This window comes from Spermophilus citellus, assembly GCF_964194105.1.
Source record: "Spermophilus citellus genome assembly, chromosome: 8".
NCBI classification, from domain to species: domain Eukaryota; kingdom Metazoa; phylum Chordata; class Mammalia; order Rodentia; family Sciuridae; genus Spermophilus; species Spermophilus citellus.
Genome location: NC_138189.1, coordinates 9,148,124 through 9,170,521, shown reverse-complemented (window position 1 = coordinate 9,170,521; position 22,398 = coordinate 9,148,124). Strand labels below are relative to the sequence as shown.

General features: G+C 48.2%; 1 protein-coding gene across 1 annotated transcript; it reads left to right on the top strand.

Annotated features, from left to right (window-relative positions):
- Positions 1 to 15,625: 15,625 nt before the first annotated feature.
- On the top strand, positions 15,626 to 18,598 carry NKX3-2 (NK3 homeobox 2; the record flags this gene model as incomplete). Its single annotated transcript, XM_081304418.1, has 2 exons — positions 15,626 to 16,589; positions 18,063 to 18,598. The coding sequence occupies exons 1-2, from the start codon at positions 16,124 to 16,126 to the stop codon at positions 18,596 to 18,598; spliced, it is 1,002 nt and encodes a 333-aa protein (XP_081160544.1). The 5' UTR covers positions 15,626 to 16,123.
- Between the last annotated feature and the right edge of the window lie 3,800 nt (positions 18,599 to 22,398).

Genomic DNA, 22,398 nt, shown 5'->3' with positions numbered 1-22,398 from the left:
CAGAGCCCTCCAATATGTCAATCAGGCATAGCATGATAAAAGTCAGTCACTTTCCACAACCCTGACAAGAGCCAGAAGGGTATCAGGGTGGAGACTACCAGACCATAAGTCCTTTCTAAGATGTAAAAGGTCACTGAGAAGCCGGGTAACAGCTGATAGGGACCCAAAGGGTGAGGAGAAGCTCCCAAAATTTAGTATAAATAATGGAACAAATGAACAGACACTCAGCCAGCCGACACTGATGCCCAGATGCCGAAGAGCCTGATGAGGACCTGGACTGACATCCCAACACTTCTCATCATCTGCTTGATCCTCTGCATCATCCTCACCACTCTCAAACTCTACAGCAGCCTCTTGACTGTGGTGAGAACAGCAGTGTCTCCTTATGACCATCTCCTCAACTAGCCATCAACTCACTCCAGAAGCCGCCTCCAGCCATTGCTGACTTGATCACTGTGGTCTGAGTGAGTGTGCATCTGCTGGACTTGAGACCTGAGACTTTAAATCTAGCAATTAAGCTTAGCATGCAGAGGGAATGTCTGCAATACGTCTGTCATGATTAAGTGTGTTTGCAGTGCTTAGTATTACCGTGTCCTGTGGCCAAGGTTCATGGCTCCTAGGACCCTAACTTAGGATCATTTGCTTTGAATTGATCATGTTTATTGCAATGCCCAGCATTAAGGATTGTCATTCCTTGATTATGAACCTACAGAGTGAATTTGTATTGAGTGATTTGAGTGAAAAAACGTTGAAAAGGGCAAAAGCATGTGGTCATTCTTTATCTCTCCCCTTGACTGCAGACGTCATATTTTGCCCATCTCAACAGGCCCCCTTTTCCCTCCCAGGAGAAGTATATGTTTCACCTTTTTAAATAAACCCTGCTTTATATGCTTCCTTCGGCGTGCTTCTCTAATGCTCAGATTTCAACATGTGAGGGAGCAGAAATCGTCACGGATAACCAGTGGTACTACAATTTCACTGAATTAAGTAAAACTTTGAAACTTGGCAAAGCATTCTTTTCAGGTATATCTAAGAAGAGTTTTGCATGTCAGTCTGATTGGACTAGGTGGGGAAAATCCACCCTCCATCTGAGCAAGGCACCCTCCAGTTGACTGGGGTAGGGGATAAAAACAGAAAAGGTGGCTATCTCTATTGATTTCCACAAGCTGGGAAGTAATCTCTTGTGCTTGGCTCCCTGGTCTCTGGACTCCGGGACTTGCACCAGTAGCCCCCTAGGTTCTCAGGCCTTCCTAGTTCTGAAGCCTTTGGATCTGGACTGAGCCTTGCTACCATCCCTGGGTCCTCAGCCTGCATCACAGGCTGTCAAGGGACTCAGCCTTCAGCACCACATGAGTTAATGCCCTCGTGTAGCAACTCTCATCTTTCTATATACATCCAATTCATTCCGTTTCTCTGGAGAAACCCTTCATAAGGACCCAGAGACCCTGAACTGCCACTGAAAAACAGAATATAGGAAGAAAGATGGACTTGGAAGCAAGAGATAATAGCTTCATAATTGGCATGAGTCACATTCTGACCCCTTACATCCATCTCACCTCCTCTAGATATTTAAACTTCAATAAACAAGAACCACTATGGCTACTGGGTTTCCCTTCATCCCTGAAAAGCTCAGCAGTGCTCTTCAGGCTGACCAAACAAGTAGTTAACCTGGCACTTGGGAGTCACCCTGCAGGAGGGCCTTTATAGATTCCTAGTGTGACATACTATCCAAAGTAGAAACTAAGCACAATTTTTCAGATTCTTTGAAGAAATTTTATGTTCTCATTTTCTGTTTCCATTACCTAAAGGATCAGGCTGAGTCAGTTTTTAATGAATGCATTCCCCTGTGACCACCAGCAGAATCCTTTTTTTAAATGGCACCTTTTCTTTCTTTTTTTTTTTTTTAGAATATATATTTTTTTTATTTTTAACTTGGACTTTTAATCTTGACTTCCTGTCATATTACAATAAAATTATTTATAGAACATCTTGATTTGTTCACTATTGCTATTTTATTTTTTTTGTTTTGTTTTGTTTTATTAGTTACACCTGACAGTACAATGATCTTGACATATCATACATTTGAATCAGATGGGGTCTAATTTCTCATTTTTCTGAGTGTACAGGTTGCAGAATCACATTGGTCATACAGTCACGTATATACATACAGCAATACTAGTGTCTATTTTATTCTGCTCTCCTTCCTATCCTCCCCATCCCCCCTCCCCTCCCCTCCCATCACTTCTCTCTACCCAATCAAATGTGACACACTTCTTTTATTTTTTCCCCTACATCGTCATACATGTATTCTGTATAACGATGAGGGTCTCCTTCCATCTTCTGTGCAATTCCCCTTCTCCTTCCCTTTCCCTCTGACCTCTCTTCCCTATTTAGTGGTAATTTTCTTCTCATGCTCTTCCTCCCTACCCCATTTTGAGTCACCCCCCTTATATCAGAGAAGACATTCGCCCTTTGTTTTTTAGGGATTGGCTAAGTTCACTTAGCATGATCTGCTCTAATGCCATCCATTTCCCTGCAAATGCCATGATCTTGTTATAAAATGGCACCTTTTCAAAACAAGTTTACTATCAACAGATAGAACTTTTTTTTGTTTGTGGAAACCAATTTGTTGATCTTCCAAAAGTCTTGCTCTAAATAGTCAAACTGAAACTTCTTTCAACCAAAAACCTCAAATATTCTTAATTTCACCTCTGTCATTTGGAGTCCTCTGACCCTTCCAAAAAAAAAAAAAAATCCCCAGTAAACACTGTAAGAGTTTAAAAGGATGTAATTGATCACTTTAGATTCTTAAAATTAAAAAGTACATCTATCCTTTCAGCAAAAGCCATGCCTGGATACATATGCCTCCCTTCACTCTGGGCCCCCGCTTCCTTCTGACCTGAACATGGGTTTATTCTAGAGATGACCTGAAGAAAAGGTGCCTCTGCTTGTCTTTTTAATGTTTCACTAACAACCCACTTGGAATTTACAGGAAACACATGTCTCCATCCCTAGTTCACCTGCCTTTGTGCAGGGATCCCTCTGAAGCCTCCTCAAACTACTTCCTTTGACAGTTCCCAGGACATCGAGTCCCATCTGTTCTTCTGACATTCCATTAAGCCGGCTCGCTACCACAATATCCTGTTTTCCCCTTCCTGTTTCTAGCCACACTTATTCAGACAGAATGACAGCATTTGCTGTAATTCCTTGACATAAATCTCTCCAGAGAGCTTTCTCCCCTACCTTAAGCCCCTTTCACTGGAACCACAGCCCTCCGGCCCTTTCCCTTTCAGAACCCAGTCCAAAATATCCCATAATGGAAACAAACATCACCAAGTTAGGTCTCAGAAGATGATTTAACACCAACATAAGAAACTAAAATATGTTATTTGTGCTAAAAGGCTAAGGGAACCACTATGCAACTTGGAGTGATGGTGAGCCAGCACACGTCCTGCGGAGCAGGCTGTTGGAGCACTCATCCTAGGGAGCAGCCGTGTTCTGAGTGACCCAGAAAAAATTATTAGGCTTCGCTGTCTCAGTTTCCTCATCTAGAAAGAGAAATTCTGATGCCTGCCCTGCTCATCTCACAGGGTTGTGTTCAGTGAATACTTTCTACAAGTCTACCACGTTCCAGGACCATTCCACGCACTAGGGGCACTACAGTGAGTCATTCAAAACACTGAGTTTATGAGATTCATCCATATGGCTGCTATACATACATATATATATATATATATATATATATATATATATATATATATATATATAATGGCTATGAACATTCCGGTATACCTCTTGGTGGATTTATTTGCCTTTCTGTGGGGTCCATTCCCTTTAGTCTTCCTGATTAAACCAGAAAGTCCTAGGTTGCATTAGCATGCTGTAACCTCTCTTTTGGCCCTTGTCAATGTGTCCTCACAACAGAGAGCCAACCTCATCCTGCCGCATCTAGCTAGAGTTCCTAAACATGGCTCTAGTTCCTAAACATGGCTCTGTCTGCAAAATACATAGGTAAGATTATAGATGGCAAAAGGTTACTAATGTTCCACTTATTTGTATATTTATAAACATATTTATATTGTCTACACATAATTTATACAGAGGTTCTTTCAAAAACAAGTTTTTTCACAGTTTTAAAACAAGAGTCATACCAATGTGGTAGCTCACACTTGTGATCTCAGCCACTCAGGGCAAAACAGGGCTGAAGGTGGAAGATGGCAAGTTCAAGGCCAGTCTCAGCAATTCAGCCAGACCCTGCCTCAAAATTTTTAAAATAAAGTAAAAAGCACTTGGGATATAGCTCATTGATAAAGTGCCCCTGGATTTGATCCTCTGTACCATTAAAAAACTAAGTCATTTAAATAAAGGTATTAAATACATTGTGATGATAGGTGGATACATACAGGTGGCAAAAATGTAGAAAGTTGGTGTGCAAAGACTGCAATTTAGGGCATGTTACTCTATAAAAGCTCCACTTGTGAATTAAGGATCTTTTTTGTCATCGTGCAGTGGCCGGCAACTGCCTCACTGGTCAACCTGCTGAAAGGCAAGATGCCCAGGTTGGGCACACTGCAGCTCACTCGACAGCTCTGGGTGTGCTCAAGGAAGGATTACAGTAAGGAAGGGTCAGGGAGTCTCAGAAGGACCCTGAGCTAAGCAAATAGGTGAGATCAGTCTGAGGTAGAGGACAGAGCCTTTTTACAATGTCACCCCTTACAGCACTGCACACCCTGCCACATGCTCCTGTCCAAGTTCTTTGCCAGACCTTGCGAATCAGAGATTCCCACATGAGAAACAAGATGGACAGCTCATGCAGGAGCTGGACAAGATGGACAGCACAAGCAGGAGCCCAGGTTGTAAAATGAGCACATAAGCACCAGAGAATCGCCTGGCTGGGGTAGGAGTCGGGAGGCAGGAGAGGTGCACCTTCAGGAATCAGTTTCTCTGTTCATTTTGTCAACCATTGTCTTCAATGTCACTGATGTCCCGAGCATCTCTGAACACCTTCCTTCCAACTCCTCTCCCTGGTGTTCATGCTCTGGCGAGTTTTGTTGCTTTTGTTTGGTTGGTTCTTTTGTTATTTTTGTTGGTTTTTACACTGTTCCAGGACTTCTAATCCCTTGGACCTACTTCTTCTCAATCCCCTCCTCATGTCATTATATTTTGCTCAGATCCACCTCGGATCCCAAGGACCCATGACAATAAACCCTCCACCCTGTCCAATGGCTTTAAATCCCTACTGGTCTGGTTCTGTTAAGGCCCAGCAGTGCCTCAACCTTGCAAAACTCACCTGTCACCACAGGGGTGGAGGTTTACTGGAGAAAAGCACACACCTGTGCTATCTGCTCATGCTTTTGATTCATGGATGTAAAGCTTGAATGCACCCTCAATAGTGTTCAGCTATGCTACCGTGCTTCCCCAATCTCGTCCTTTCCCAATGTATAAAAGAACATTTTGTACTATGGCTCAGCTGACCTCATATTCCTTGAGATAATTGCAAAGAGAATTTAATGTGCCTAAAGCCCTTGGTCATCACTCAGTAAATGCCAGCCAGCCCTGTTATTACCACACTCTCTGTCACCTCAATTACCAGTTGGTAGGCACTGGACTGGCTCCCCAGACTAGAGGCCAAACCTTTCACACCACTGCAGTTTCCTCCTCTGTCCTGGCTCTCTGCTGGGTACTTACGAGAGGATATGCACTTACCCTACTGTCTTCTACCTAAAAATGATCTTTGGATGTAGGATCCCCTCCATCTTCTGCCTCATTGCTCTGCTTCCTCCACATCAAACTTCTTTACAGAGTGACCCATATCCATCAGTTCCACCTCCTCCCCCTGACATGTGCTCCATGCATTCCAATCTGCTCTCTTTCCATTACCCTGCAAAATGATCCTGTAACGCGACCGATGACATCCATGTTGCTAAATGCAAGGGCCATACCTCTGTCTCATATTGTGAAACTGCAGCACACTTTACAGTTCACCACTTCCTTATGTGTGACATTTTTTTCTCCTGGTTTCAAGTGCCAACTTCTCCTGGTTTTTCCTACTGAACTGGGGACTCCTCCGGCTCTGGCAACTCTCCCTCAGTGATTAGGTCTGCAGATGTTGAGGGGCCCAGGTGGCTGCAGCTGGAGTTCTTTAGGATCAGCCCAGTCTCTCCTACAGGACCATCCAGGTCTTCCTTTCAGCTGATAGCTCCCAAATTTCTGTCCCTGGCTTGACATCTTGAAATGCCATCTTTAGGGGCTGGGGTTGTGGCTCAGAGGCAGAACACACCTAGCATGCATGAGGCACTGGGTTTGATCCTCAGCACCACATAAAAATGAAATAAAGATATTGTGTCCACCTACAACTAAAAAAGTAACTATTAAAAAAAAGAAATGCCACCTTCACTGCTTACTTCACACCTCACACATTATTCCTTTACCAATAATGATTTATAAGTATTTTCTCCTATTCTGCGGGTTATTAGTCAGTCTGCTTGACATGGATCTTTAATAACCACCTCAGATATAATACCTCCAAAAGAGAACAACTTCCTTCTTCCCTCTCCCCACCAGGTCTTTTCCACCTACATCGATGGCATCACGACTCACTCAGTGTGTTACCTAGGTTTTCATCCCTACGAACAAAATACCTGACAAGAATAACTCAGTGGAAGGAAAAAACATTTTTGGCTCCTGGTTTTAGAGGTTCAGTCCTCAGTCAGCCAACCTGAGGTGACGCAGAACATCAAGGCCAACAAGTGTGGAGGAGGAGGGCTGCTCTGCTCAGGGAGGCCAAGAAGTTGAGAGAGAACAGGAGGAGATGGGGGCAGGGGACAAGACAAATAATCCTCCAGGCGCAACCCCAGCAACCAACCTCCTCCTCCAAGCCCCACCTGCCCACGGTTATCACCCAGTTAGTACATTTCAACCAGGATGGACTGATCAGCTCTCATCAGCTAATCATTTCTTTTTTGGAGTGGGGGATTGAATTCAGAAGCACTCAACCACTGAATCACATCCCCAGCCCTTTTTTGTATTTTATTTTGCAAAATAAAAGTGTTGCTTTGCACCTCACAGTTGCTGAGGCTGGCTTTGAACTTGCAATCTTCCTGCCTCAGCCTCCAGAGCCACTGGTATGACAGGCCTGTGCCACCACACATGGTCTAATCTAGTCATTTTACCTCTGGATACTTCTGCATTAGCTCAGGAGCTTTGGGGGAATACCTCATTCCCAAACCATAACATTCAGTTCCCAAAGTGCAAATCCAGGAAATATCTTAGATGACTCACTTTTCCTCCCCTCTGTACCACCACTGGGTCTCTTAAGAATGGTGACACACAAGCCAGGTGCAGTGGCACAGGCTTGTAATCTAGCTACTTGGGAGGCTGAGGCAGGAGGATCACAAGTTTAGAACCAGCCTGGGCAATTTAACAAGATCCTGTCTTGAAAATTTTAAAACTGGAGCTCAGTGGTAGAGCTCCTGCCTAGTATTATGAAACCCTGGATTAAATCCCAGCACTCTCCTCCCCCTGCAAAAAAGAAAAAAAAAGAAAATTATTATTATGGTTTGGATGTGAGGTGTCCCCCAAAAGCTCACATGTGAGCTAATACAGAGGATCAGAGGAGAAATGATTGGGTTACAAGAGCCTTAACCAAATCAGTGAATTAATATCCTGGTAGGGATTAACTGAGTGGTAACTGAAGTGGCAGGGTGTGGCTGGAGGAAGTGGGAATTGGGGTGTGGCATTGGGGTATATATTTGTATCTGACAATTTGTATCTTCCTGCCTCAGCCTCCAGAACCATTTTACCTCTGGATACTTCTGTTCCCAAAGTGCAAATCCAGGAAATATCTTAGATGACTCTCTGTGTTTCTGATCACCATGTGATCACCTTATTTCTGCCACACTATTCCGCCGTGTTGTTCTGCTTCACCTGGAAACCTTAGGAATAAATCCGGCTGTCTATGAGTTGAGACCTCTGAAACTATGAGCCCCTAAACAAACCTTTCCTCCTTTACAGTTGTTCTGGTCACGTCCTTCAGTCACAACGATGATATAGCTGACTAAAACTACTATGAATATAAAATCCACAGAATGGAAGAAAAAATTTGCAAATCATACATTTGAAAAGTGATAAATATCTAGAATATATGGAGAACTCCTAAAACTCAACTACAAAATAGTAACACAACTAAAAATAGGCAAAACACTTAGACATCTCTCCAAGGATATACAAGTGGCCAATAAGCACAAGACCAGATGCTCTGACATCGCCAATCATTAAGGAAATGCAAAACAATTCAACACCCATCAGGATAGCTGTTAGGGTCTATAAACAAGTCAAGATGGCACCTGGCATTTTGCCAGAGGGAGTGGTTTGTGAAGTAACGCCAGCGAGACATTAAGTGTGGAGATTTCTTATTGGTTGACTGCTGTATCTAGTTTATGTTAATTAAGATAAGCTGTGTGGAATGTATAAATACCCCTCCTGTCCTACAATAAATGGCTCCCACTCCTACTGTATCAATGTACACAAGTTGCTTGTCACACCCCCCCCCTCCCGTTATTTTGCTGCAGCCGGACTGCAGCAGATAGCTACTATCACAAAAACAGAAAAAAAAACAAGTTTGGCAGGGATATGGGAAATTAGAATCCTTTTACTTCATTGCTGGGAGTCATTACAGGAAACAGTGAAGGATCTTCAAAAAAATTAAAAATGAAATAATCACATGATCTGGCAATTCCATTTCTGGGTCTATATCCAAAAGAATTAGAAGCAGGATCTGGAAGACATATGCATACACATATGTTCAATGCAGCATTATTCTAGATAGTCAAGAAGTATGAGCCACCCATATGTCCACGGATGGATGATTGATAAAGAAAATACAATAGAACATTATTTAGCTTTTAACAGGAGACAATCCTGGCACATTCTACTATATATATGAACCTTAAGAATATTATACTAATTAGAATAAGCCAATCACAAAAAAAAATATTGTATGATTCTACCCCTGGAGTACATGGAGCAGGCCAATTCAGAGGAAGTGGAATGGAGGGTTGGGGTGTGGAAGTGAGAAGTTATTGTTTGACAGATTGTCAGTTTCATGAGGTGAAAACATTCTGGGGATGGATGGTGGTGAGGATGTCACAACCCTGTGGAGGATCTTAATGCCCTAAACTGAGTATTTTAAAATAACTTAAATAGTAAATTTTGTTGTGTATATTCTACAATTATTTTTTAAAAATTAAGAAGACTGACAGATACCAGATCTGTTGGTCGCCTGCATCTCCAGGAGAGCTACCTGACCCAGGCTCAGATTCTTGCCCAAGCTTCTAGTTGGTCTCTCTGGTTCTCCTTTGGTTGCCCCTACCAACTTTTTGCCATGGAACAGCCAATGTCTTCTTTTTCAAAATGTAAGACAGATTCAGTTACCTCTGCTTAAAATCTTCCTATGGCTTCCCATCATATCTACAGTGAAGTTCACACTCCCTACGTGGCTTACAGAACCCTGCTTGGTCTGGTGGCTCTGAGATCCCAGCACTCTGCCTGTCTTCTGCTGTGCTCTGACCACAGGAGCATGCTGTTGGGTCTGTGAGCACACTAGGACAGTGCCTCCACCAGTTAGGGCTGCTCTAACAAGGATCTCACATACGGGGTAGCTTACATGGCAGACATTTATTTCTCACAGCTCTGAAGGCTGGGAAATTCAAGATCAACATGCCAACAGATCCAGTGTTTGGGGACAGATGCCTTCTTACATCTTCATATGGCAAAAAGACAGAGACAAAGACTCACCAAAAGAGGAAACAAACACTCTCCTGTCTCTATTCACAGGGATACTAATCCCATTCATGAGGGGTCCACCTTTATGACTGAATTACCTTCCAAAGACCCCACATCCTGACAGCATCAATTGTGGGGTACAGTTTCAACATATGAACTGGGTGATGCAAAAATTCAGACCATCACAGATTTGTTTTAGTCAGCTTTTTCACTGCTGTGACTAAAAGACCCAACCAGAACAATTGTAAAGGAGGAAAAGTTTCAGAGGTCTTAATCCACAGGCCAGCTCCTTTCCTCCAGGATCCCAGGTGAGGCAGAAAGAACATCAAGGAGAAAGAACGTGGAGGGAAGCAGCTCGTATGGTGATCAGAAAGCAAAGAGACTCTCCAGATACAAAATATATACCCCATAGCCAAGCCCCCAATGAACCACTTCCTCTGGCCACACCCCACCTTCCCCCAGTTACCACTAATGAATCCCATCAGTTATTAGTTCACTGATTAGGTTAAGGCTAGCACCCAATCATTTCTCCTCCAACTTCTTGCATTGTCTCACACGTGAGCTTTTGGGGGACACCACATCTAAACCACAATAAGATTGTTCCCACCTGAATATTCCATGTTAGTTTCCCCTCTCTCTGAAAAATCACTTCCTCAGTCTTTTCAAGGTATCTATTTCTGCTTTGAATCTGACTACATACAAAGTATTTACTGTCTCTATCACATCACTGTTTTAATTTTTCCATAGCATTTTTCACCACCTGAAGTTTTCTCCATTGTGTTAAGTACACTTGTTTGTGGATGGCATTCCCCCCACGAGAATGCTAGCTGTTCGAGGTAGGGTTTTCCAAGGCCTTGAACCTAAACACACACACACACAGTGCCTGAGAGTAGGCATGAGCTGGGTGACTTGCCAAGAAGACCCTGGTATAACACAGGGAGGCCCCAGGATAGTTTCTGAGGGACAGAAACACAATGAATCGTCTCAAACTCAGCACAACCAACAGTACAAAACATCTTTCTCTGTATAGTTTCAAACCTGCTCCCCCTCGGAGTTCCCTCCCCCTGGCCCAAATAGCATCTCCATCCACCCACCTTTTGATGGACAACCCAAATGAGAAATAATACTCTGCAGAGAAGATGGGATTTGTAGAGCCTGAACACTCCTCCATTTAGAGTTAATAACTCATTAGTATTGCGAATAAATTAGTCTGAAAAAAAAATCCCTATGGCGCCAATAAAACCCGAAGCTGCAGGTACCCTAAATCATCACCCAGGGAGAGTGGTGTGAACACCCACAGCTGTGCAGGCCTGCGGGATTCGCACAGATGAATCCAAGATGGGTTAGAAAGGAGGCCAGAGGTCTCTAGGTTCGCCCCACTACAACACCCACGGGGTTGGAACTGATTCCTACCTAAGAGCACCCTGCCCCCAATCCCTTCCCCCTACCCTTGAATGAGCTCAGTCTTAAGTGTAATTCTGTGTCTGGGCGAGTTTTCAAAATCGAACATCTCTGCTATTAGATAACCGATCACGTAAGACTGTGGAAACATAAAACTGGGAGCAAAAATATTCTGTTTTGGGGAACCAACCTCTTCTTTTTTTCTCCTCTACTTAGGTTCGGTACTTCTCTATATCGGTCCACCATGCATCCCGAAGGAGTTTCCGCTAGGTGGCGCCCGTTCTCCACGTACCGGGAGGGTTCCCGAGCCGGTGCTTTAATTTTAGTACCCTTAGAGCTGATCTCCCACCCTGGCTTTCTACAAGCAAGAAACCTAAACTCCGAAGGGAAAGTGTCTTCCTGAGGTCGCTTCCCTACATCTCGGACTCACACACTTAATCTGACCTCTGAACCCAATGAGCTTCCATCACTTGGCTGCCTCCCTCAACGCATGGTTTTGTTTATCGACTAAAATAAAATGGTGTTTCTCCTTAGAGAGAAATTAGGTTCCGATCCACGGGCCTTAAAGTGCTTTATTCTCAAATACGCAGAATAGGGAAAAAATGGTTAATTTGCCTGCTTCGTTTTTTTTTTCTTTGACTTCCTTAAATGCAAATAAAGTTCTTTCTCTGATGAACGAGTAATTAGAAACTGATAATAATGATGATGGAAAACGTTTAATGAGAATACACCTGGACGTTAATGAGAAAAACCGGTTAGAGGGGGAAATTCGACTCGATTTGACATTAGATGAGGCTAGATTTGAATTCTGATTCCGCCGTCTACCCAAACAGTTCCCAAGTCTGTAAAATGAGAATAATTTCCTACTCATTGCATCCCCAGGGCGGTTGGTGTACTCGACGTAACAGAATAGCCTTCGGCTTCTAGCGCATTGTCGACGAGCAGTAACTGTTTACCTTGGCCCGTCAAAAACTACTGTGGCAGGTCAGAGTAACGCTTCTCCCTACAGACTCCCTAATACACCTGGTCTATGTACACCGAAAACCCAGCCGTAGGCTGATAATTTTAGGAACGCAGGAGCCGGTGTCTGCTGGCGGGAAAGCAGCGTGTGGCTTGACGCCTGAGATGCTCCGGCTGATTGGAGAGCCTTCAGGAGTCTGGGGATGGCGAAACATTCGGGGCAGGACCTCTGCCTAGATGGAGTTCTGGCAAGTCTACAGCCAGCCCCCCGCCACTCCCCCTTATTGGAGCAGCTCTGCAGCGGCCAGGGCACCATATCCAAACCCTCGTTTTAAAGGAGTGAAAACTAAGGAAGACAAGTGACATCAGTCAAGGAGGCCGGCACTGAGTGGTGAGACCTGCAAGGCCTGCAGAACCGGGTAGCTCCCGATGCGCGCCCTGCGGACGTTAGTGGCGGAGAAGTTGGTCTCCATTCGCCTGAGCGAAGCGGCCAAGGGAGGATGCAGGTGGCGGACAGAAAGAACGCGTCGCACTGTGACCCCGAAGGAAAATGCCCAGCGGACTTAGGCTCCTGGGAGCGCGAAGGCGTGCGCAGCAGCTTGAGCGCGCGCCGGAGGCCGGGTTTCCCAGCTCGGCAGCCCCAACCTCTTTCCCATCCTGATCCCACTCTGACCGCTGCAGGCGGAAGCGTCACCGCCCAGCGGCGCTCGAGGCCTGGGCCATCTCCAGGATCCGAGGGCGCAGCACGTAGGAGGCGCGCAGAAACCGAACTGCAGAGGGGGAACCCGAGGAGGGCAAAGGAGGAGGAAGAACTGGAAGGAGAGGAGGCCGCTGGAGGAGGAAGCAGAGGGAGGCGAAGGAGAAGACTAGGGAAGAGCGGGGCCAGGGGCGAGGAGGGGGCGCGGCCCGGGAGGAAGGCGCGGGCGCCAAGCGAGCTGGACGCCCCCTGTAAGCCTCGCCGGCCGCCCAGCCCGGCTCCCCAGCTCCGCCGACTCCCGGCCATCGCGGGCCGCAGCGCGGCGCTAACAAAACGGCAGGCAACACCGCCGTCTGCGGGTTCTCGGAGCTTAGAGCTGCTCCTGGAGGAAGTCACCTTCCTTGGGCTCGGAGCGGGATTCCCGGCGCAACAGCTCTTACGCTCGGCGGTGCCCAGCATCTACGGCCCTAAAAAGCGCGCTGACTTCCTGAGCTCTAGTCGCATACCTCACTCTCGGCCTCGACTCTGTGACTCTGTAGATAGACCCCAGGGTATCTCTGGGTATCCGACTACCTCCACTCTTGGTCCCCAAAAGCCTTTCATTTCCACCTAACCCCCTTTTAGGAGCAGCTTCTGGTTGTAGCTCCAGATCTGTGTATTTATTCCCGGCCAAACGCCCACTTCCCTGGCCTGCCTGCAATCACTTACCAAACCTAAAGATCGACTCACCGCCGCAGTTGCCCTGGATGACACCGGCAGCCTCTGTCGCGGCGGCTGAGACGCGGAATGCAGGCACTTTCTTCTACTCCCGGCACACAAAATGCCCCTACAACTCAAGATCACCGAACGCATCTTTCATGCTTTGAAAACCTCTTCCCAAATCTGTGGCAACCGAGATTTGATGGATTTTTTAAAAGATTTTTTTTGGGGTCAACTAAATAGTAGTTCTTATTTTCCAGTAAGTATATAGCTCTCAATTTTATCTATTAGACGGACATTCACCTTCCAAACATCTCGGCCCGCCTGTATGTCCGAAACACATTCTACTCCTTGTCCAACCAAGACGTAAGTCCACAAACTCACAACGCCATGGGGTACAAAGTCTACACCTGCCCGTCTCCTACCGTCTTGGAAACCTACGTCAACCTCGTCCTCAGTCTGCTCCGAAAGAATAACAGTAATTTTATGTACTCCCTATACCCCTGACTAGAGTGGGCAGTAGGGGTGGCATTTTTTTTTTTTTAAATGGGGAAAGTTTGTAGGGAGGGAAAGGTCACTTTCTTTAGAAACGTTGCAAGCATTCTGTTATGTTCTCTCCCTGAGGTGAAGAGTGTCCCTGGCTTTTATGCAAATTCCTGACATCAAATTTAAAGACCTTTCCTTCAAAACTGACATAATTGTAAAAAGTTATAGATGGCAATGGTCTCTTCAAATGGGAATTTTTTCCAAGGTACATGACAGATTCTGAACAAAGAAAAAAAATCATGTGCATAAAATGCTGAAGTCCAGATAATGTGAAACCTCATTCTGGGTCTGAAAACTATGCCTTGTACATGTACCTCTTCCTGCAAAACAGAACAAGACAATTAAAAAAATAAACAGGAATTTATTTTTATTTTAATGGCTTTAAAACATAAATCCCAGCAAATCATTAAATCACAGTTATTTAAATGTATTTAATGGTTCAAGTTTGTGTATTTGATGTTCTTAAACCTCTGGTATAATTTGTAGAAGACAGTAAAATGTTTCTTGAACAAGTTTTTATTTAAAAATAAAAACAACATGTTTTAATATATCCACAATATTTTTGTTTCTTACTTGGCTTCTTCTACTCCAAAAACAATGTGTTTCTTATTTTTTAAACAGCATTAAATTTTGTCACTTCTGGATCATTACTATGGTAATTCCCAGATATTCCTTCAAACAAACACTTATCTGTTTCTATTAAATTCACAAGTAACAAAATATTTAAAGAACAAATTGGAAGGTTTTCTTCTCTTCCTGGTGTAAAACTTAAGCTCCAATTAAATTCAGTGTTCACTGCCCAAAGAAGTGACTGGACAATTCCAGAAACTCTCCCAAAGATGCCTTCCAATTTCCCGCCTGACTTTAGTTCTAACTATATGATTTAAAAAATCAATTCCTCCATAGAAGTCAAGCCAAATCAAAGGCGACAAGGAAAGGAAAATATTTCCAAAACGATTTTAACTGATTATTTCAGATAATAGCGTTAGCACAGAGGAAGCAGCGATACTTTATGGATACTTTTTTTTCCCCCGACTTTGGGATCCTTCCTAAAGAACAGAAACTCCGAGTCATTTATGAAACTGCATTATCTTGGATTTTCGCCGCAGATTTTGACTGAACTTCATATCAGTGTTCCATAAGAGCCCTGGAGTAGGTGGTCACATCTGCCAAAGTGAGTTTCGGGATGGGTGAGCCTCCTCGTTACTGGGGGATGCTTCGAGGACCAGGCTCAGGAGAGAAGAGGTTAAATCCGACTCTCTCTGTAGCAGCTCCACGGGCCCAGTTTTGCCTCTTCCAGTCAACGTCTCTCTGCTGGAGCCAGCCAATCGACGGCCCGGAGTGCTCCGGACAGCCCAGCGAAGGGGTGTGACCTGAAGCTGTCACTCAGCGTTGAGGAATGACACCCGGGCGGGAGGGGGATTCGGTGGAACGCTGGGGAAGGAGAGAAGAAACAGATAAAACCAGGGCGGAGGGTAAAAAGGTGTCCCGCTCCTCTCGGAATCCAGAGGCCGCCGCCGCCGCCGCCGCCGCGCCAGGGGGGTGGGCTCCGGAAGAGCCAGCCCAACGGGGAAGAGGGAGGACCGACCAGGAGTGCGATCCTGCAGGCGGGGAAGAGACGGAGGCGCTAAGGAAAAGTGACTTGGGCCGTGCGCCCCGGAGGAACTAGGGACTGAAGCTGCGGAGGGGGCCCCACCAATTCTCCCCAACTTCCCCGGAGGGGGCAAACCCTGGCCCGCCCCTAAGGGCGATAGGCGAAGAGATAATCCAGCTGAGCGGGGAAAGGAGAGCGTCTGGCGCTGGATTCAGGGGGCGGGGGTCTCCAGGCGGGGTGGGCCTCGGAGGTGGGGGCGAGGGTCGGAGCAGATCCTGGATAGAGGGAGGCGGGGGCTGCTGAGCTGCGCAGTAGTGGGCTGCGAGGGCCTGGCGCGCCCGGCTCACTCGCGCTCGGGTTGCTGGCGTCCTCTGTCTGGCTCGGAGCTGCCCCGCGCCCCAGCTGCCCGCCCGGCCGGCCGCCCGCTCCGGCCCGCGGCGCAGATGGCTGTGCGCGGCGCCAACACCTTGACGCCCTTCTCCATCCAGGCGATCCTCAACAAGAAAGAGGAGCGCGGCGGGGTGGCTGTGCTGGAGGGGCGCTCGGCGCCTGGGAGCACAGCGGTGGCGGTGGCCGCAGCGCCCGCTGTCTGTTGCTGGCGGCTCTTTGGGGAGACGGACGCGGGTTCGCTGGGGGGCGCCGAGGACTCACTGCTAGCGTCTCCTGCCCGGGCCAGAACAGCTGCGGGGCAGACTGCGGAGACCCCGGGAGGCTGGGACTCGGACTCTGCTCTCAGCGAGGACAACGAGAACAGGCGGCGCTGCGCGGACGTGCCGGCAGCCAGCGGGGCCGGCGTGGCCGGGGGGACCCTGGGCCTCGACCAGCCGGTCTGCGAGTTGCACGCCGCCAAGGACCTGGAGGAGGAAGCCGCGGGCCGGAGCGACAGCGAGATGTCAGCCAGCGTTTCAGGTCTGCTGGCTTTGGGGGAAGGGGGCTGAACAAGGAGGTCACTGTGGGGAGTAGGGTGGGCCTGCGGCGGCAAACTGAGCCTGGGGGCTCAGCTTCTGGCCAGGTCCCAAGGTTCTGCACATTGGCGAGGACTTCCCTGACCCTCTGGGAACTGGAACCCCCAGAGGTTGAGGAACTCCTCAAAGCCCTGCTTCCTCGAGGCGGTGTGCCCTGGACCGGGTAGGAAGTAAACAGTTGCAATCTGCCCTGGGAGAGCTCTGCGGAGTTCATCGTCAGTGCCTTAGCTGTGTCTGTCCACAAATCCTCAAAGTCAGCAAAAGGGGGCCAGAGACCTCAGGTAGACAGTGATCTGGCGGTGGCCCAATACCCTAACGTCTGGATATCCCACGACTCAACCTTTTCCTAATCCGAATAAGTTGTGAAGGATACCTCCAAGTGGGCCAGAGCCCAGGACATAAAGAAAGAGAGGCTTTGGGGTGGGGGGGTGGGGAAGGCTGATTTAGTTTTTCAACCCTAGGGATGGGAGAGCAGGAGCTGGGAGCAAACTCAGTAGCCACCTGAAGGAAGAGGGTGAGTTTGAGGTCAGAACTAAGGCACCCAGGAGAGGAGACTCCTCAGCCAGAAGCTGAAACATTTCTTGGTGTGAAGTTGACCCCGGTGCAAGCTACTGTAGGCCTAGCCTGGCTCAAAGCAGGCAAGCACAGTAGACCACTGTACTGGGGTGCTCCAGGGAGAGCAGGAGAAGAAACTTAGGACCGGAGCCAGGGAAAGACACCTCGCTGCACCACTCAATCCCTCTTCTCATTTTCTCGGGAAGAGAGTCGGAAAACCCACCTAAAGCCTTGGCGCTGCAATCCAAGGCAATCGGGGAAGAACAGTCCACTTACCTCTGGTTCCAAGATCTGTTCCCCCGACATTCCCTTTACGTGTAGCCAATGCGTGTGTGCTGTGACAACACACATTTGTGAGTGTGAGTGTGGGGCGGCGGTGAGCCCGAGGAGGGACACAGAAACTCAGTCTAGACCTCCAAGGCTCGTTGCTGAGAGCCGAGGTCTTGCAGGGATGCTCAGGCCCAGCGTCCCACGTTATTAAGGGGACACGTTACTAAGGGGAACCTGGAGCTCAGAGTGCACGGGAAACACAGCGCTGGCACAGTTGCTGATTCGTTTACCCTCACCAGAAGAGGCCTAGATGCGAGAAGCGGATGGCATAGGCTTCTGAGACACGGTCCGGAGCCTACGGATTCCGGAACTTCACCTCCGTTTTGGTGGGATCAAAGTGTATTTCCGGCCCCAATTAGTCTGGGTGGCCCCTGCAGTTGAGACTCAGACTCACTCTGCGACTCTGTCATTCTCTTGTTGAATTTTTTTACTAGTGCATAATAGAATAGTGTGGTTCATAGTGGCATATTCGTAGTGGCATAATCTCATCAATGTGACGGCCTCTTGTTTTTGTTTCCTTCGGGGTCTGCAGGCGACCGCAGCCCGAGAGCCGAGGATGACGGTGTTGGCCCCGGAGGTGCCCGCTTGCCAGGGCTGTGCAGTGGGGCGGGCGGCGGAGGCAGCGGCGGGCCGGCGGGCGGCGCAGAGGAGGAGGAAGAGCCCGCTGCGCCCAAACCCCGAAAGAAGCGCTCCCGGGCCGCTTTCTCCCACGCGCAAGTCTTCGAGCTGGAACGTCGTTTTAACCACCAGCGCTACCTGTCCGGGCCCGAACGCGCTGACCTGGCAGCGTCACTGAAGCTCACCGAGACTCAGGTGAAGATTTGGTTCCAGAACCGTCGCTACAAGACCAAGCGCCGGCAGATGGCCGCCGACCTGCTGGCCTCGGCGCCCGCAGCCAAGAAGGTGGCAGTAAAGGTGCTGGTGCGTGACGACCAGAGACAGTATTTGCCGGGCGAGGTGCTGAGGCCACCTTCGCTTCTGCCACTTCAGCCCTCCTACTATTATCCTTACTACTGCCTCCCGGGCTGGGCGCTGTCCACGTGCGCCGCCGCTGCAGGCACCCAGTGAGCCGCCTGGAATCACCCAATGATTCCTGCGCCCTAGCGCCGACCTCTGTGCAGGTTGTACTCTGTGCAGGGGCGCTCAACCCAAGGGGCAAGTGCAGGATCAAGTCCAGCTCTGGCTCCGCCAGTCAATACGTGTGACCTGAACTAAGCCCAGAGGGGGCGCCTTTTTTTCTAATTTGAACAGAGTCACCCCTTGGCCTAGGAGCCCTACTTGCCCCTCACCTGCCTGTAAGCCCCGGGACACTATTTATTACCACGACTGTGGATTTGGATTCGGATTTGGATTGTGTTCCCCTGGGGACGGTGTTTCCCTGGAGCAGAGAGGACTCCTGGAGACCACAAAGCCTGAATCCCCAGAAATTCAGGCCTGCCAAGAGCTTCGTGCGCTAGGCCACACTAGTTCATGGTATCCATGCTACCGATCTATGTGTATCTACATAACTCTTATTTTTGAAAATTGCATTTGTGACAAAGGAGTGCGGAAGCCTGGCTGCCCCAGGCCAGGGGGTGATTTGAACTGTGAAGGGTTTGGTTTTGGGGCCTCCGCCCATCCCTCCAGAGCACGGACAGGGGTGCCCTATAGGGTGCTGAATGTAAGAAAAGGAACCTCTACTCGTGGGGCAGGTCAGGAAGCCCCCACACTTTCCCTTTCCCAACGAAGTTCAGGGCCGTGCCCAAATGGGGAGTGCGTGAGAGCCCCTAATGGGAGGAGAGCACACCCTGAGCTGCCTTTCGCAGAAACTTGCCTTTATTTCTTTTTATTTTTCAAAGGAGGTTAAGACTCGTAGCACTTTTCAGTTGTTTGTAATCAAATAACGGTTATTTTTGTATTCAATGTGAATATCCCTGGCCAGCCTTCCCATGGCGTCCTCCGCAGCCCAGCCGCTTGGCCCTTGGTTTCTACCAGACCCCCTCGGGACTTCTGCGCTCTGGCTCAGGACTCCCCTTTTTACTCCTCACCTCTTCCTAAGACAGGTGATCCTACCTGTCTGGTCAACCTCGCCGCTTTTCGCCTCCTTAAGGGCACTGTGCACTCAACTAGAATATTATCTTTAAAAAGATTTGTGAAGTTTGGAAACTATTCGCTGTATTTTTTTTTTATTTATAAACTTTTAGTTTAACTTGCCCTCCTTGACGCCTTGTTTTCTCTGAAACTCTCGGTGCGGCTTTGGCTTTGGGGGAACCAACAATGTGGGTTGGAAGTGGCTGGAGCTCACGTTCCCAGACTCTTTTTCCTCTTGGACTGGGGACGTCTTGCCTCCCCAGGAGCGGCCCCCATCGTGCAGGAAGGGCTTGAATCCATACAGCTCAGGGAACCGCCACTTTGGAGGAGGGGGGGTTGTAGGAGTCACGGGTGAATCCCACTGAATCCCCTAGCCAATTCTAGGAATCCTTATTTTCTCCAGGGCATAGTTGAACGCACAGCCAATTTCCATGCCCTTCTCTAATCTGGGGACATTTTCGAGTCCTCCGCTATCCTGTTTGCTTTCGATTTTCAGAGCATTTCTCTTAAGTGATCCAGTTTTTATTTCATTCCCAAAACGGGCTAGTAAACACTTCAGCTTGAAAGTCTGAACCAATTCTCCAGGGAAGGAGCACCTTGGGCATTTTTCTCTGCTGGGAGCAAATAGTGCTCAATGGTGTTTCAAAGCGCTTCTGCTCCTTCAATGACATGTCGTCGTTTTTCTCTGTACCGAAATCCATTGGGGGAGCAGAAGATGGGCTGGGCGAGGTTTATTTATTACTCCACGTTACAGATGGACAGGCCCCGCAGGCGTTCCAGACTCCCCAATACCCAATTCACCACAGCAAAATGCTTGTCTCAGCTCCGCCCTCCCGCAAGGTCCCGGGCGAGCGAGGAAGAGTTAATGCCACTTTGCAGGCGCCCAGGCCTCGATCCGGTGCTCCAGAGTCCGGAAGCACGGAAATCCAGGCCTCGGCTTCTTTCAACTTCACCTGGAGGGGAAAGGCTGATTTGCGCCATTCCCCAGCCACAATCTTCCCCAGCCTCCCGGCCTCCCTGTGTATTGGGAAGGCCGCAGCAAAGAGTCCCTCAACCCTTCGTACCAGCGGAGGAGGAGCGTGGCGACCAGTGCTTTACCAAAAGATTTCCCTTCCGGGAACAGCGAAAAGTGAAAGGCAAAGGGCCTCGGAAAATGCACACCCCGCCCTCTCCCTTCCAAGCCCAACGACCTTCCAGATGGTTCCTGCAATCATTTTGCTTCTTTTTGAAATATTTTAAAATTACACTTTAATTTTATAATTAATCATAAATGCATTTTCCTTGTAGAAAGTTGGAACGTTTCCGATAACGTTACAATCTCCTCCTTTTCTTTCCCTAGAGAGCTCAGTTTAATGTGGGTTTTTAAGGAAGGGGAGATTGATTTTTCTCTTTTTTCTCGCTCTCTCTGAAAATGGCAGTAGTTTGTTGCTGCGTGCCAAGAGGGAAATTTTGTAGGTGAAACAATCGGGAAGTTTCGAAGAGAAAAAGGAACGAACGAAGTTCCAGGGTCGCACCCCCACCCCCCAGCTCCCTCGTGCCCGCGCACCAGCCTTCCCTTCCCATCCCACCCGGGTGGGGCGGCGCCCCTTCTCTCCCTCTCCCACTCCCGCACTCCCCGCCTGGGCCGGCCCTTTTGGACTAACTGGAGCAGCCGGGTGAAAGACTCAAGAGAATTCAGTTTGATCAGGATTGTAGCAATTTCCCTTCCAGTTGCCCCGGGACTGCTCTGAGGTCGGGAGTCCAGGCAACCTCTGAATCTTGCTAGATCTAGGAAGATTTCCTATCTCGTTTCCAGACACAAGACCGGTGTCTTTACCCGTGTCTTAGGCTTCAGATGCGATTTCTGTTGGGGCATTACTTTATTACTTTTTCCCACCCTTTCCTACCCACTCCCCTTTTTAGTTGGAAAACAGCCCTGCTCCTGACACCCTGCTGACTGCTCCAGGGACTCTTCACTACTCTCTAACATGCTGCTCCAAGCCCTCTTTTCCTTCTGGAGGCCTGTCTTAGAGCAATCAGGGTTGCAACTTGAGCCTGAGTTCTTCCTCTTTTTCATCCTTCTGTCCATTTGCCTTTTAGTGAGCATTAGAGCTGGCCTTGGGGGATCTTCAGGACTCACCTGCCCACTTTACAGATAGATAAACCAAAGTAAGGGGAATAGCTGGGAAAGGAGACAGAATTCACTATGACTGGGGCTGAAACGAGTCCCAAGGATCAAGGTTGACCCACAGATCTCACTGTGGCAGCAAGTTTGCTGGTGTGTGGGGGGTGGGGAGAGAAAGGAAGGCACTTGGGTCTGCTGGCCTCATTTATCTCAAACTTTGTCCCATTCCAAGAGCTTAGGTTTCTGTGCCTCTCTATAGAATGTTTGGTTATACAGGGATATGGCAGAGCTGAGGTTGGATTCTGTTTTCAAAAACAAATGGCTTACTGGCTGTAGTGAATCTCTGCATCCTTGCATGACCTCCACACTGAGAAAGGGGAGAGGGTGATGGCTAATCTAATGTCATTGGAGACAGTGGGAAATGGTCTCCAACACTATGTCCTGACACCTCCAAGCAGTGACTCAGGAGTGTCTGTGACCTGAATCTAAAGAGACTGGGTTGGCTGGAGGAGTGGTCTGCTGGGGTTTCTGAGGAGTGAAGGATGAAGTATTGGTCCTAGTTCCTGGTCCCCTCCTGTCAGAGGGAGGGGGCCTCTGGAGCAAAGCCTGGCAATGACAGGCCAATACTGCAGAGAAAGAGAACCTCATCCCATACCTGCAGACCTCCCTCCAGGAAAGGGTCCTGTGACTCTAA